The sequence below is a fragment of the Salvelinus namaycush genome, unplaced genomic scaffold (assembly GCF_016432855.1).
Source record: "Salvelinus namaycush isolate Seneca unplaced genomic scaffold, SaNama_1.0 Scaffold3790, whole genome shotgun sequence".
Classification (NCBI taxonomy): Eukaryota; Metazoa; Chordata; class Actinopteri; order Salmoniformes; family Salmonidae; genus Salvelinus; species Salvelinus namaycush.
In genome coordinates, this window is record NW_024060775.1 from 3,450 (window position 1) to 18,505 (window position 15,056).

General features: G+C 50.2%; 1 protein-coding gene across 1 annotated transcript; it reads left to right on the forward strand.

Moving 5' to 3' along the window:
- Positions 1–2,541: 2,541 nt before the first annotated feature.
- On the forward strand, positions 2,542–13,857 carry LOC120040752 (attractin-like; the record flags this gene model as incomplete). Its single annotated transcript, XM_038985798.1, has 3 exons — positions 2,542–2,710; positions 6,283–6,373; positions 13,608–13,857. Coding segments are annotated over 3 exons (510 nt in total), but the record flags the coding sequence as incomplete, so codon positions are not given.
- Positions 13,858–15,056: the final 1,199 nt, after the last annotated feature.

A 15,056-nucleotide genomic window follows, 5' to 3' on the forward strand; every position in this document is an offset into this window, starting at 1 on the left:
CACTCTACATTACCCAGCAACACTACATTACCCAGCAACACTACATTACCCAGCAACACTCTACATTACCCATCAACACTCTACATTACCCAGCAACACTACATTACCCAGCAACACTACATTACCCAGCAACACTCTACATTACCCAGCAACACTACATTACCCAGCAACACTCTACATTACCCATCAACACTCTACATTACCCATCAACACTCTACATTACCCATCAACACTCTACATTACCCAGACACACTACATTACCCAGACACACTACATTACCCAGACACACTACATTACCCAGCAACACTACATTACCCAGCAACACTACATTACCCAGCAACACTACATTACCCATACCCACTACATTACCCAGCAGCACTACATTACCCAGCAACACTCTACATCACCCAGCAACACTCTACATTACCCAGACACACTACATTACCCAGACACACTACATTACCCAGACACACTACATTACCCAGACACACTACATTACCCAGACACACTACATTTCCCAGACACACGACATTACCCAGCAACACTACATTACCCAGCAACACTACATTACCCAGACACACTACATTACCCAGACACACTGGTCTAAATTGATGGGTCATGTGAAATAAATACTATAACCCCCAGACACATCTATCTTAGTGGATGGGTCTCTATTCTCTAGACATGAACACATGTTCATGAAATACAATAGAATGCCAGGTGGATTTACAGATGGAATACACGTTTGAAATACAATAGAATGCCAGGTGGATTTACAGATGGAATACACGTTTGAAATACATTAGAATGCCAGGTGGATTTACAGATGGAATACACGTTTGAAATACATTAGAATGCCAGGTGGATTTACAGATGGAATACACATTTGAAATACATTAGAATGCCAGGTGGATTTACAGATGGAATACACGTTTGAAATACATTAGAATGCCAGGTGGATTTACAGATGGAATACACATTTGAAATACATTAGAATGCCAGGTGGATTTACAGATGGAATACACGTTTGAAATACATTAGAATGCCAGGTGGATTTACAGATGGAATACACATTTGAAATACATTAGAATGCCAGGTGGATTTACAGATGGAATACACGTTTGAAATACATTAGAATGCCAGGTGGATTTACAGATGGAATACACGTTTGAAATACATTAGAATGCCAGGTGGATTTACAGATGGAATACACGTTTGAAATACATTAGAATGCCAGGTGGATTTACAGATGGAATACACGTTTGAAATACATTAGAATGCCAGGTGGATTTACAGATGGAATACACATTTGAAATACATTAGAATGCCAGGTGGATTTACAGATGGAATACACGTTTGAAATACATTAGAATGCTAGGTGGATTTACAGATGGAATACACGTTTGAAATACATTAGAATGCCAGGTGGATTTACAGATGGAATACACGTTTGAAATACATTAGAATGCCAGGTGGATTTACAGATGGAATACACGTTTGAAATACATTAGAATGCCAGGTGGATTTACAGATGGAATACACATTTGAAATACATTAGAATGCCAGGTGGATTTACAGATGGAATACACGTTTGAAATACATTAGAATGCCAGGTGGATTTACAGATGGAATACACGTTTGAAATACATTAGAATGCCAGGTGGATTTACAGATGGAATACACGTTTGAAATACATTAGAATGCCAGGTGGATTTACAGATGGAATACACGTTTGAAATACATTAGAATGCCAGGTGGATTTACAGATGGAATACACGTTTGAAATACATTAGAATGCCAGGTAGATTTACAGATGGAATACACGTTTGAAATACATTAGAATGCCAGGTAGATTTACAGATGGAATACACGTTTGAAATACATTAGAATGCCAGGTAGATTTACAGATGGAATACACGTTTGAAATACATTAGAATGCCAGGTGGATTTACAGATGGAATACACATTTGAAATACATTAGAATGCCAGGTGGATTTACAGATGGAATACACGTTTGAAATACATTAGAATGCTAGGTGGATTTACAGATGGAATACACATTTGAAATACATTAGAATGCCAGGTGGATTTACAGATGGAATACACATTTGAAATACATTAGAATGCCAGGTGGATTTACAGATGGAATACACATTTGAAATACATTAGAATGCCAGGTGGATTTACAGATGGAATACACGTTTGTTATTAAGACACATGAAAGTTCACATGTTCCAGAAGGCATTTTTGCCCCAAAATACATTTTGATAAAATAAACAAATATATGTGTTCAAATGGAAGTAGTGACGTGTGGCATACACCTAGCTTCCTGTAACGACTCACATATTAAGATAAAGTTAAATTCACCTTAGATGAATCTCCTGGCAATAGATGATGTCTGCAAAATGACTGCAATAAAAGACATACAGAGATCAAAGGACCATAATAAAAGTGGACAAAAATTACTTTCCCCCCCCCCCCTGTGAAGTGTGTGAAAACCAATAAGGGAGTCAGACTGTTGAAATCTTCTCTCCCCAACAGGTCCAGACTGCTCTGTGTCTGTCCCGGCCAACTCTTCATTCTGGCAGCGGGAAGAATACCCTGATCCGGGGCTGGCCAGGGCTTCCCACAAGGCCGTAGTGGATCACGGGATCATGTGGGTCATCGGGGGTTACGTTTTCAACTCCTCAGACTACCAGATGGTCAAAGCGTAAGAATTGGACATCATTACATCACATATTAGCTAACTACTGTGTGTATATTAGATACCAGCTCTGTACCAGGGCAATTGTTCCTTTCCGGCTTGAATTATTTTTTTCTGTCGAAACGCGCTTTTAAATGAATAGTTAGCAGTTCAAGATTTGGGCAATGAAGCCCATTTTCTACTTACCCAAAGTCAGATGAATTCATGGATCCCATTTTGAAGGAAGTTGCTAACTAGCATTAGCACAGTGACTGGAAGTCTATTGGAACAGCTAGCATGCTGTTCCCATAAACTTCTAATCATTGCACTAATGCTAGTTAGCAATGGTTCGCAAAACTACCTTCAACTTGGGGAAGTAGAAAAAAAGGCTTAATCCTGCGAGACCCAAGGTAGCCAAAATGCAATGCTGTCTAAATGTCATCCTGTACAGGTCCTAAGCTAAAGACTCATGTCAACATTCATAGTACATCTCCTCAGACCCAGGTGTATCTCTTAGTAGTATTTGTTGTGTGTCAGTATGATTATTGTAGCATCAGTAGCCTCTGAAACAGAAACGGGCTGAAAGGGTTGTCATATTAAGACAATAATCATTTTTATATATATATATATTTATTTGTTTAACCTTTATTTAACACGGCAAGTCAGTTAAGAACAAATTCTTATTTACAATGGCGGCCTATCCCGACAAAACCCGGACGATGCTGGGCCAATTGTGCGCCGCCCTATGGGACTCCCGATCGCGGCCGGTTGAGATACAGCCTGGAATCGAACCAGGGTGTCTGTAGTGACGCCTCTAGCCTCTAGAGATTCAGCGCCTTAGACCGCTGCGCCACTCGGAAGCTCATATTGATAGACGAGTAAGTTTCCTTTCCAAATACTGCAAATATGGACAACCGATTACTCCAGGAGTAACTGTGATGTACCCTCTACACTTCAAAAGAGCAAAACAAGCTGTGGTGTATTAGTTCAGAATACTGCCGTTGACGACCATTCGGAATACTGCCGTTGACGGCCATTCGGAATACTGCCGTTGACGGCCATTCGGAATACTGCCGTTGACGACCATTCGGAATACTGCCGTTGACGGCCATTCGGAATACTGCCGTTGACGGCCATTCGGAATACTGCCGTTGACGGCCATTCGGAATACTGCCGTTGACGACCATTCGGAATACTGCCGTTGAAGGCCATTCGGAATACTGCCGTTGACGGCCATTCGGAATACTGCCGTTGACGGCCATTCGGAATACTGCCGTTGACGACCATTCGGAATACTGCCGTTGACGGCCATTCAGAACACTGTTGGATCGGAGAGTGAGGGTTAAGGCCATTCCCCACATAAATGTCCGGGAACTTGCAGGTGCCTTTGGTGGAAGAGTGGGGTAACATCTCACAGCAAGAACTGGCAAATCTGGTGCAGTCCATGAGGAGGAGATGCACTGCAGTACTTAATGCAGCTGGTGGCCACACCAGATACTGACTTTTGATTTTGATTTTGACCCCCCCTTTGTTCAGGGACACATTATTCCATTTCTGTTAGTCACATGTCTGTGGAACTTGTTCAGTTTATGTCTCAGTTGTTGAATCTTGTTATGTTCATACAAATATTTACACATGTTAAGTTTGCTGAAAATAAACGCAGTTGACAGTGAGAGGACATTTCTTTTTTTGCGGAGTTTAGTTGATCCTTTAAAAAAATGTTGATAGCAAAATACAACAATTTGGATCAATCAGTTTATTAATTTTAGACAAAATATGACTTAATTTCAGATGTTTCATGAGATAATATTTTCCTGCACATGTCAATGTTTTTGATTTTTATGTTATTTTTCTAGAATTTCAGTTTTCTTGACTGTTTAACAGTCTGATGGCCTTGAGATAGAAGCTGTTTTTCAGTCTCTCGGTTCCAGCTTTGATGCACCTGTACTGACCTCGCCTTCTGGATGATAGCGGGGTGAACAGGCAGTGGCTCGGGTGGTTGTTGTCCTTGATGATCTTTTTGGCCTTCCTGTGACATCGGGTGGTGTAGGTGTCCTGGAGGGCAGGTAGTTTGCCCCCGGTGATGCGTTGGGCTCACCTCACCACCTTCGTCCGCGATTGCGGACGCTGCAATTAGCCTCTCAAAGTACTTCATGGTGACAGAGTGCTATTCGGAATAGTCATTTAGTTCAGTTACCACGAGGATACAGCCACCATCATCTCTGTACAGTGCAGTGGAGCGCATCAGTTATATTTCAGATATATTATGTAGTAGAATGCCACCGGACCTCTTGCCCCCAGCAGATGCTAACTCAATGGAGAATCTTATTTTAGTCCAGGATTATGCTCAATTTGTGTCCAGGAAATGAACCCATAATGTAACCAAACTCTACTTGGCCTACCTGGGTCTGGCCTACCTGGTCCTGGCTTACCTGGGTCTGGCCTACCTGGTCCTGGCCTACCTGGGTCTGGTCTACCTGGTCCTGGTCCTGGCCTACCTGTTCCTGGACTACCTGGGTCTGGCCTACCTGGGTCTGGCCTACCTGGTCCTGGGTCTGGCCTACCTGGGTCTGTCCTACCTGGGTCTGGCCTACCTGGGTCTGGCCTACCTGGGTTGGGCCTACCTGGTCCTGTCCTATCTGGGTCTGGCCTACCTGGTCCTGGCTTACCTGGGTCTGGCCTACCTGGTCCTGGCCTACCTGGTCCTGGCCTACCTGGTCCTGGCCTACCTGGTCCTGGCCTACCTGGGTCTGGCCTACCTGGGTCTGGCCTACCTGGGTCTGGCATACCTGGTCCTGGCCTACCTGGGTCTGGCCTACCTGGGTCTGGTCCTGGCCTACCTGGGTCTGGCCTACCTGGGTCTGGCCTACCTGGGCCTGGCCTACCTGGTCCTGGCCTACCTGGTCCTGGCCTACCTGGGTCTGGCCTACCTGGGCCTGGCCTACCTGGTCCTGGCCTACCTGGTCCTGGCCTACCTGGTCCTGGCCTACCTGGTCCTGGCCTACCTGGGTCTGGCCTACCTGGGTCTGGTCTACCTGGGTCTGGTCTACCTGGGTCTGGCCTACCTGGGTATGTCCTACCTGGTCCTGGCCTACCTGGGGAGGTCCTACCTGGGTATGTCCTACCTGGGTCTGGCCTACCTGGTCCTGGCCTACCTGGGTATGTCCTACCTGGGTAAGTCCTACCTGGGTCTGGCCTACCTGGGTAAGTCCTACCTGGTCCTGGCCTACCTGGGTATGTCCTACCTGGGTAAGTCCTACCTGGGTATGTCCTACCTGGGTCTGGCCTACCTGGTCCTGGCCTACCTGGTCCTGTCCTACCTGGGTCTGTCCTACTTGGTCCTGTCCTACCTGGGTATGTCCTACCTGGGTCTGGCCTACCTGGGTATGTCCTACCTGGGTCTGGCCTACCTGGTCCTGGCCTACCTGGTCCTGTCCTACCTGGGTATGTCCTACTTGGTCCTGTCCTACTTGGTCCTGTCCTACCTGGGTATGTCCTACCTGGGTCTGGCCTACCTGGGTATGTCCTACCTGGGTCTGGCCTACCTGGGTCTGGCCTGTGATGTTGTGTTGGTCCTGATCTTCTCTCTCTCCCCCCAGGTATAATCTCAGCTCCCATCGCTGGCTGTCTCTCAACGTCTCTGTCAACTCAGTCATGGGACGATACGGACACTCTCTGGCACTACATGAGGTATGGGCTCTAGGGACATAGTGGTTCATCTGTAGTAATATTGACAAAGTACTATTTAGTCAATAGTAGAATACTCTGTAGAATACACTTTCGCTAGCTTTGTCAGAAGCGAGACCTTTGGTCCTGACCTCAAACAACATCAATTCTCTACGAATCTCTCACCCTGTGGTAGATGGCCCGTTAGTGCTTCTTCTCACCGTAATGTGTTGTGATAAGATACCTAATATATTGCCATCTGTCCTTCTCCGTAATGTCATATTATAACATATTATAACGTCATAACCTTTCATAACCTGTCCTCTCTAACATCCTGTTCCTCCTCTCTGACGTCCTGTTCCTCCTCTCTGACGTCCTGTTCCTCCTCCTCTCTAACGTCCTGTTCCTCCTCTCTAACGTCCTGTTCCTCCTCTCTAACGTCCTGTTCCTCCTCTCTAACGTCCTGTTCCTCCTCTCTAACGTCCTGTTCCTCCTCCTCTCTAACGTCCTGTTCCTCCTCCTCTCTAACGTCCTGTTCCTCCTCTCTAACGTCCTGTTCCTCCTCACTGACGTCCTGTTCCTCCTCTGACGTCCTGTTCCTCCTCTCTGACGTCCTGTTCCTCCTCTCTAACGTCCTGTTCCTCCTCTCTGACGTCCTGTTCCTCCTCTCTGACGTCCTGTCCCTCCTCTCTGACGTCCTGTTCCTCCTCTCTAACGTCCTGTTCCTCCTCTCTGACGTCCTGTTCCTCCTCTCTGACGTCCTGTTCCTCCTCTCTGACGTCCTGTTCCTCCTCTCTGACGTCCTGTTCCTCCTCTCTGACGTCCTGTTCCTCCTCTCTGACGTCCTGTTCCTCCTCTCTGACGTCCTGTTCCTCCTCTCTGACGTCCTGTTCCTCCTCTCTGACGTCCTGTTCCTCCTCTCTGACGTCCTGTTCCTCCTCTCTGACGTCCTGTTCCTCCTCTCTGACGTCCTGTTCCTCCTCTCTGACGTCCTGTTCCTCCTCTCTGACGTCCTGTTCCTCCTCTCTAACGTCCTGTTCCTCCTCTCTGACGTCCTGTTCCTCCTCTCTGACGTCCTGTTCCTCCTCTCTGACGTCCTGTTCCTCCTCTCTGACGTCCTGTTCCTCCTCTCTGACGTCCTGTTCCTCCTCTCTGACGTCCTGTTCCTCCTCTCTGACGTCCTGTTCCTCCTCTCTGACGTCCTGTTCCTCCTCTCTGACGTCCTGTTCCTCCTCTCTAACGTCCTGTTCCTCCTCTCTAACGTCCTGTTCCTCCTCTCTAACGTCCTGTTCCTCCTCTCTAACGTCCTGTTCCTCCTCTCTAACGTCCTGTTCCTCCTCTCTAACGTCCTGTTCCTCCTCTCTAACGTCCTGTTCCTCCTCTCTAACGTCCTGTTCCTCCTCTCTAACGTCCTGTTCCTCCTCTCTAACGTCCTGTTCCTCCTCTCTAACGTCCTGTTCCTCCTCTCTAACGTCCTGTTCCTCCTCTCTAACGTCCTGTTCCTCCTCTCTAACGTCCTGTTCCTCCTCCTCTCTAACGTCCTGTTCCTCCTCCTCTCTAACGTCCTGTTCCTCCTCCTCTCTAACGTCCTGTTCCTCCTCCTCTCTAACGTCCTGTTCCTCCTCCTCTCTAACGTCCTGTTCCTCCTCTCTGACGTCCTGTTCCTCCTCTCTGACGTCCTGTTCCTCCTCTCTGACGTCCTGTTCCTCCTCTCTAACGTCCTGTTCCTCCTCTCTAACGTCCTGTTCCTCCTTTCTAACGTCCTGTTCCTCCTCTCTAACGTCCTGTCCCTCCTTTCTGACGTCCTGTTCCTCCTCTCTGACGTCCTGTTCCTCCTCTCTAACGTCCTGTTCCTCCTCTCTAACGTCCTGTCCCTCCTCTCTAACGTCCTGTCCCTCCTCTCTAACGTCCTGTTCCTCCTCTCTAACGTCCTGTTCCTCCTCTCTAACGTCCTGTTCCTCCTCTCTAACGTCCTGTTCCTCCTCTCTAACGTCCTGTTCCTCCTCTCTAACGTCCTGTTCCTCCTCCTCTCTAACGTCCTGTTCCTCCTCTCTGACGTCCTGTTCCTCCTCTCTAACATCCTGTTCCTCCTCTCTGACGTCCTGTTCCTCCTCTCTAACGTCCTGTTCCTCCTCTCTAACGTCCTGTTCCTCCTCTCTAACGTCCTGTTCCTCCTCTCTAACGTCCTGTTCCTCCTCTCTAACGTCCTGTTCCTCCTCCTCTCTGACGTCCTGTTCCTCCTCCTCTCTGACGTCCTGTTCCTCCTCTCTGACGTCCTGTTCCTCCTCTCTAACGTCCTGTTCCTCCTCTCTAACGTCCTGTTCCTCCTTTCTAACGTCCTGTTCCTCCTCTCTAACGTCCTGTTCCTCCTTTCTAACGTCCTGTTCCTCCTCTCTAACGTCCTGTTCCTCCTCTCTAACGTCTTGTTCCTCCTCCTCTCTAACGTCCTGTTCCTCCTCTCTAACGTCCTGTTCCTCCTCCTCTCTAACGTCCTGTTCCTCCTCCTCTCTAACGTCCTGTTCCTCCTCCTCTCTAACGTCCTGTTCCTCCTCCTCTCTAACGTCCTGTTCCTCCTCCTCTCTAACGTCCTGTCCCTCCTCTCTGACGTCCTGTTCCTCCTCTCTGACGTCCTGTTCCTCCTCTCTGACGTCCTGTTCCTCCTCTCTGACGTCCTGTTCCTCCTCCTCTCTAACGTCCTGTCCCTCCTCCTCTCTAACGTCCTGTCCCTCCTCCTCTCTAACGTCCTGTCCCTCCTCCTCTCTAACGTCCTGTTCCTCCTCTCTAACGTCCTGTTCCTCCTCTCTAACGTCCTGTTCCTCCTCTCTAACGTCCTGTTCCTCCTCTCTAACGTCTTGTTCCTCCTCTCTAACGTCCTGTTCCTCCTCTCTAACGTCCTGTTCCTCCTCTCTGACGTCCTGTTCCTCCTCTCTGACGTCCTGTTCTTCCTCTCTGACGTCCTGTTCCTCCTCTCTGACGTCCTGTTCCTCCTCTCTAACGTCCTGTTCCTCCTCTCTAACGTCCTGTTCCTCCTCTCTGACGTCATGTCCCTCCTCTCTGACGTCTTGTTCCTCCTCTCTGACGTCCTGTTCCTCCTCTCTGACGTCTTGTTCCTCCTCTCTGACGTCCTGTTCCTCCTCTCTGACGTCCTGTTCCTCCTCTCTAACGTCCTGTCCCTCCTCTCTAACGTCCTGTTCCTCCTCTCTAACGTCCTGTTCCTCCTCTCTAACGTCCTGTCCCTCCTCTCTGACGTCCTGTTCCTCCTCTCTGACGTCCTGTTCCTCCTCTCTGACGTCCTGTTCCTCCTCTCTGACGTCCTGTTCCTCCTCCTCTCTAACGTCCTGTTCCTCCTCCTCTCTAACGTCCTGTCCCTCCTCCTCTCTAACGTCCTGTCCCTCCTCCTCTCTAACGTCCTGTTCCTCCTCTCTAACGTCCTGTTCCTCCTCTCTAACGTCCTGTTCCTCCTCTCTAACGTCCTGTTCCTCCTCTCTAACGTCTTGTTCCTCCTCTCTAACATCTTGTTCCTCCTCTCTAACGTCCTGTTCCTCCTCTCTGACGTCCTGTTCCTCCTCTCTGACGTCCTGTTCTTCCTCTCTGACGTCCTGTTCCTCCTCTCTGACGTCCTGTTCCTCCTCTCTAACGTCCTGTTCCTCCTCTCTAACGTCCTGTTCCTCCTCTCTGACGTCCTGTTCCTCCTCTCTGACGTCTTGTTCCTCCTCTCTGACGTCCTGTTCCTCCTCTCTAACGTCTTGTTCCTCCTCTCTGACGTCCTGTTCCTCCTCTCTGACGTCCTGTTCCTCCTCTCTAACGTCCTGTCCCTCCTCTCTAACGTCCTGTTCCTCCTCTCTAACGTCCTGTTCCTCCTCTCTAACGTCCTGTTCCTCCTCTCTAACGTCCTGTTCCTCCTCTCTAACGTCCTGTTCCTCCTCTCTAACGTCCTGTTCCTCCTCCTCTCTAACGTCCTGTTCCTCCTCCTCTCTGACGTCCTGTTCCTCCTCTCTGACGTCCTGTTCCTCCTCTCTGACGTCCTGTTCCTCCTCTCTGACGTCCTGTTCCTCCTCTCTAACGTCCTGTTCCTCCTCTCTAACGTCCTGTTCCTCCTCTCTGACGTCCTGTTCCTCCTCTCTGACGTCCTGTTCCTCCTCCTCTCTGACGTCCTGTTCCTCCTCCTCTCTGACGTCCTGTTCCTCCTCTCTGACGTCCTGTTCCTCCTCTCTAACGTCCTGTTCCTCCTCTCTAACGTCCTGTTCCTCCTTTCTAACGTCCTGTTCCTCCTCTCTAACGTCCTGTTCCTCCTTTCTAACGTCCTGTTCCTCCTCTCTAACGTCCTGTTCCTCCTCTCTAACGTCTTGTTCCTCCTCCTCTCTAACGTCCTGTTCCTCCTCTCTAACGTCCTGTTCCTCCTCTCTAACGTCCTGTTCCTCCTCCTCTCTAACGTCCTGTTCCTCCTCCTCTCTAACGTCCTGTTCCTCCTCCTCTCTAACGTCCTGTTCCTCCTCCTCTCTAACGTCCTGTTCCTCCTCCTCTCTAACGTCCTGTCCCTCCTCTCTGACGTCCTGTTCCTCCTCTCTGACGTCCTGTTCCTCCTCTCTGACGTCCTGTTCCTCCTCTCTGACGTCCTGTTCCTCCTCCTCTCTAACGTCCTGTCCCTCCTCCTCTCTAACGTCCTGTCCCTCCTCCTCTCTAACGTCCTGTCCCTCCTCCTCTCTAACGTCCTGTTCCTCCTCTCTAACGTCCTGTTCCTCCTCTCTAACGTCCTGTTCCTCCTCTCTAACGTCCTGTTCCTCCTCTCTAACGTCTTGTTCCTCCTCTCTAACGTCCTGTTCCTCCTCTCTAACGTCCTGTTCCTCCTCTCTGACGTCCTGTTCCTCCTCTCTGACGTCCTGTTCTTCCTTTCTGACGTCCTGTTCCTCCTCTCTGACGTCCTGTTCCTCCTCTCTAACGTCCTGTTCCTCCTCTCTAACGTCCTGTTCCTCCTCTCTGACGTCCTGTCCCTCCTCTCTAACGTCTTGTTCCTCCTCTCTGACGTCCTGTTCCTCCTCTCTGACGTCTTGTTCCTCCTCTCTGACGTCCTGTTCCTCCTCTCTGACGTCCTGTTCCTCCTCTCTAACGTCCTGTCCCTCCTCTCTAACGTCCTGTTCCTCCTCTCTAACGTCCTGTTCCTCCTCTCTAACGTCCTGTTCCTCCTCTCTAACGTCCTGTTCCTCCTCTCTGACGTCCTGTTCCTCCTCTCTGACGTCCTGTTCCTCCTCTCTGACGTCCTGTTCCTCCTCTCTGACGTCCTGTCCCTCCTCTCTAACATCTTGTTCCTCCTCTCTGACGTCCTGTTCCTCCTCTCTGACGTCCTGTTCCTCCTCTCTAACGTCCTGTTCCTCCTCTCTAACGTCCTGTCCCTCCTCTCTAACGTCTTGTTCCTCCTCTCTAACGTCCTGTTCCTCCTCTCTGACGTCTTGTTCCTCCTCTCTGACGTCCTGTTCCTCCTCTCTGACGTCCTGTCCCTCCTCTCTGACGTCCTGTTCCTCCTCTCTGACGTCCTGTTCCTCCTCTCTGACGTCCTGTTCCTCCTCTCTGACGTCCTGTTCCTCCTCTCTGACGTCCTGTTCCTCCTCTCTGACGTCCTGTTCCTCCTCTCTGACGTCCAGTTCCTCCTCTCTAACGTCCTGTTCCTCCTCTCTAACGTCCTGTTCCTCCTCTCTAACGTCCTGTTCCTCCTCTCTAACGTCTTGTTCCTCCTCTCTAACGTCTTGTTCCTCCTCTCTGACGTCCTGTTCCTCCTCTCTAACGTCCTGTTCCTCCTCTCTAACGTCCTGTTCCTCCTCTCTAACGTCCTGTTCCTCCTCTCTGACGTCCTGTCCCTCCTCCTCTCTGACGTCCTGTCCCTCCTCCTCTCTGACGTCCTGTCCCTCCTCCTCTCTGACGTCCTGTTCCTCCTCTCTGACGTCCTGTCCCTCCTCCTCTCTGACGTCCTGTCCCTCCTCCTCTCTGACGTCCTGTTCCTCCTCTCTAACGTCCTGTTCCTCCTCCTCTCTAACGTCCTGTTCCTCCTCTCTAACGTCCTGTCCCTCCTCCTCTCTAACGTCCTGTTCCTCCTCTCTAACGTCCTGTTCCTCCTCTCTAACGTCCTGTTCCTCCTCTCTAACGTCCTGTTCCTCCTCTCTAACGTCCTGTTCCTCCTCTCTGACGTCCTGTTCCTCCTCTCTGACGTCCTGTTCCTCCTCTCTGACGTCCTGTTCCTCCTCTCTGACGTCCTGTCCCTCCTCTCTGACGTCCTGTTCCTCCTCTCTGACGTCCTGTTCCTCCTCTCTGACGTCCTGTTCCTCCTCTCTAACGTCCTGTTCCTCCTCTCTAACGTCCTGTCCCTCCTCTCTAACGTCTTGTTCCTCCTCTCTAACGTCCTGTTCCTCCTCTCTGACGTCTTGTTCCTCCTCTCTGACGTCCTGTTCCTCCTCTCTGACGTCCTGTCCCTCCTCTCTGACGTCCTGTTCCTCCTCTCTGACGTCCTGTTCCTCCTCTCTGACGTCCTGTTCCTCCTCTCTGACGTCCTGTTCCTCCTCTCTGACGTCCTGTTCCTCCTCTCTGACGTCCTGTTCCTCCTCTCTGACGTCCTGTTCCTCCTCTCTGACGTCCTGTTCCTCCTCTCTGACGTCCAGTTCCTCCTCTCTAACGTCCTGTTCCTCCTCTCTAACGTCCTGTTCCTCCTCTCTGACGTCCTGTCCCTCCTCCTCTCTGACGTCCTGTCCCTCCTCCTCTCTGACGTCCTGTCCCTCCTCCTCTCTGACGTCCTGTCCCTCCTCCTCTCTGACGTCCTGTTCCTCCTCTCTGACGTCCTGTTCCTCCTCTCTGACGTCCTGTTCCTCCTCTCTAACGTCCTGTTCCTCCTCTCTAACGTCCTGTTCCTCCTCTCTGACGTCCTGTTCCTCCTCTCTAACGTCTTGTTCCTCCTCTCTAACGTCTTGTTCCTCCTCTCTGACGTCTTGTTCCTCCTCTCTGACGTCCTGTTCCTCCTCTCTAACGTCCTGTTCCTCCTCTCTAACGTCCTGTTCCTCCTCTCTAACGTCCTGTTCCTCCTCTCTGACGTCCTGTCCCTCCTCCTCTCTGACGTCCTGTCCCTCCTCCTCTCTGACGTCCTGTCCCTCCTCCTCTCTGACGTCCTGTTCCTCCTCTCTGACGTCCTGTCCCTCCTCCTCTCTGACGTCCTGTCCCTCCTCCTCTCTGACGTCCTGTTCCTCCTCTCTAACGTCCTGTTCCTCCTCTAACCCAGGGAAAGATCTACATGTACGGAGGGAAGATAGACTCTACTGGCAACGTGACCAGCCAGCTGTGGGTGTTCCACATCCAGAACCAGACCTGGGTGTTCCTCTCTGCCCGAGCCCAGGAACAGTGGGCCGTGGTGGGACACTCTGCCCACGTAGTACCCCCCCTGTTGGAGGGGAGTAGTCCAGTCATGCTGGTGCTGTTTGGACACTGCCCTCTATACGGGTACATCAGCCAGGTGCAGGAGTACCACTTTGGTGAGTGTATATGTTGTTCCTGTAGTCAACTGTTCTGTAGATCTACCTATAAACAGATTGTAAATGGTTGTTCTTAACCCCTCTGTGATGAAGTATCGTTACATAGACACTATATACACAACAGTATGTGGAAACCCCTTCAAATTAGTGGATTCGGCTTTTTCAGCCATTTTAGTAAGTCCACCAGATCAGAGGCAGTAGGGATGACCAGGGATGTTCTCTGTTTAGTGAGTCCTCCAGATCAGAGGCAGTAGGGATGACCAGGGATGTTCTCTGTTTAGTGAGTCCCCCAGATCAGAGGCAGTAGGGATGACCAGGGATGTTCTCTGTTTAGTGAGTCCCCCAGATCAGAGGCAGTAGGGATGACCAGGGATGTTCTCTGTTTAGTGAGTCCCCCAGATCAGAGGCAGTAGGGATGACCAGGGATGTTCTCTGTTTAGTGAGTCCTCCAGATCAGAGGCAGTAGGGATGACCAGGGATGTTCTCTGTTTAGTGAGTCGTCCAGATCAGAGGCAGTAGGGAGGACCAGGGATGTTCTCTGTTTAGTGAGTCCTCCAGATCAGAGGCAGTAGGGATGACCAGGGATGTTCTCTGTTTAGTGAGTCCTCCAGATCAGAGGCAGTAGGGATGACCAGGGATGTTCTCTGTTTAGTGAGTCCTCCAGATCAGAGGCAGTAGGGACGACCAGGGATGTTCTCTGTTTAGCGAGTCCTCCAGATCAGAGGCAGTAGGGATGACCAGGGATGTTCTCTGTTTAGTGAGTCCTCCAGATCAGAGGCAGTAGAGACGACCAGGGATGTTCTCTGTTTAGTGAGTCCTCCAGATCAGAGGCAGTAGGGACGACCAGGGACGTTCTCTGTTTAGTGAGTCCCCCAGATCAGAGGCAGTAGGGACGACCAGGGATGTTCTCTGTTTAGTGAGTCCTCCAGATCAGAGGCAGTAGGGATGACCAGGGATGTTCTCTGTTTAGTGAGTCCTCCAGATCAGAGGCAGTAGGGATGACCAGGGATGTTCTCTGTTTAGTGAGTCCTCCAGATCAGAGGCTAGAAGGGATGACCAGGGATGTTCTCTGTTTAGTGAGTCCTCCAGATCAGAGGAAGTAGGGATGACCAGGGATGTTCTCTGTTTAGTGAGTCCCCCAGATCAGAGGCAGTAGGGATGACCAGGGATGTTCTCTGTTTAGTGAGTCCCCCAGATCA